Source organism: Opisthorchis viverrini, assembly GCF_000715545.1.
Source record: "Opisthorchis viverrini unplaced genomic scaffold opera_v5_203, whole genome shotgun sequence".
Classification (NCBI taxonomy): domain Eukaryota; kingdom Metazoa; phylum Platyhelminthes; class Trematoda; order Opisthorchiida; family Opisthorchiidae; genus Opisthorchis; species Opisthorchis viverrini.
Genome location: NW_008751859.1, coordinates 51,795 through 53,016, shown reverse-complemented (window position 1 = coordinate 53,016; position 1,222 = coordinate 51,795). Strand labels below are relative to the sequence as shown.

Below are 1,222 nucleotides of genomic sequence, written 5' to 3'. Positions count from 1 at the left end.
TGCAGTTTTCTCCCTCGGTGCTCCGACAGCTAAAGGGTTTGCAGTTCTCTTTAGATGACGACCAACACTGAAGGAAAAAAGTCAAAAGGGATCAGTGTGATGCATTACCTGGATAACTTCAAAGGCTCACCACGGGCCAACCTTAGAGGCCCAGTCAGTGGATATATATATATATATATATATATATATATATATGGGCAGAAATCCAAAGAATGATATATTGGGGTCTTCAGGAGTAGTTTCAGAGCTAGCTTGCTATCATCGTTAAAATGAAAGTACGGGCACGATCTCTAGCACGTGCGGTGCTAAGTAAAGTGGAGTTAGTGGGGATTCATAGGCCAGGAAATGCGGTTGGAACAGAAGCATAAAACTTGACAGAAAAAGTCTATATTTGTTCAGAGCGATGCAACCGAGGATACAGATGTCATCAGTCCCCGGCAATGCAGTTAATTATACGCATTTATAGGGTTTGCGCTCCGTGGTACAAGTGTTTTTTAGTGGGGAGCAGGTGATAGATGGCTTCCGATTCAAACTAGTCTCGTTCTGGGGCTGTAGTTTTCAGCTCGTACTCTTCCAATTGCATACCGGTATCCAAATGAAGGTAACTGGAGCATCTATGTGGGTAACTAGAGACTGGGTGGTTTTCCTATTCAAACCTTCTCCAACCAGCACACAGGCCAAACTCACAAGCGTTCGTATCTTCACACTGGCGGAGACCGTTACCGGGAAAAAATTTAAAAGCGGACGGAAAACAACTTTCAGCGGACAAATGACCAAACGCTCAGCAACAGACGAGTTTCAGCGCACTAAAATAATAAACGGCTGCAAACAGAACAGTATAAATAGGTGAGAGCTGTCAGTAAATAAACAAGAATTTGCAATCTCCCGGCAAAAAGCGGCCTACGACCGAATCCTAGGTCAAGGTATTTGTTACAAGGTATTTGTTACAAAAGTGTATTAATGAGGTATCATACTTCTTCCTGTCCGGTGGCTCCTCACACACTCCAGGGCAGATTATTGAAATAAGCTTTTCCCACTTACTCGACGTTTGTAGAAAAATGTAGTGACGTTGCACCCGGATCCTTTCACGGGGCCGTGTTACGTGGATACGTGGCTTTTGAAGTTTGAGGCTTGATCATGAGTCGATTTTTATAGTCCCATCTTATAAATTGCTAACAGTCAAATTATCTTCGATTCCTTCCGTGCATGAGCTGTCCCACAT

General features: G+C 43.5%; 1 protein-coding gene across 1 annotated transcript in view; it reads left to right on the top strand.

The window, feature by feature from the left end:
• Positions 1 to 595: 595 nt before the first annotated feature.
• Positions 596 to 1,222, top strand: part of T265_08118 (hypothetical protein) — a gene marked incomplete at both ends in the record, with an annotated part of 9,486 nt that continues 8,859 nt past the window's right edge. Inside the window, one exon of the mRNA XM_009173831.1 lies at positions 596 to 846. Within this exon, the coding sequence (XP_009172095.1) occupies positions 596 to 846 (251 nt within the window). The remainder of the gene's footprint in view (positions 847 to 1,222) is intronic.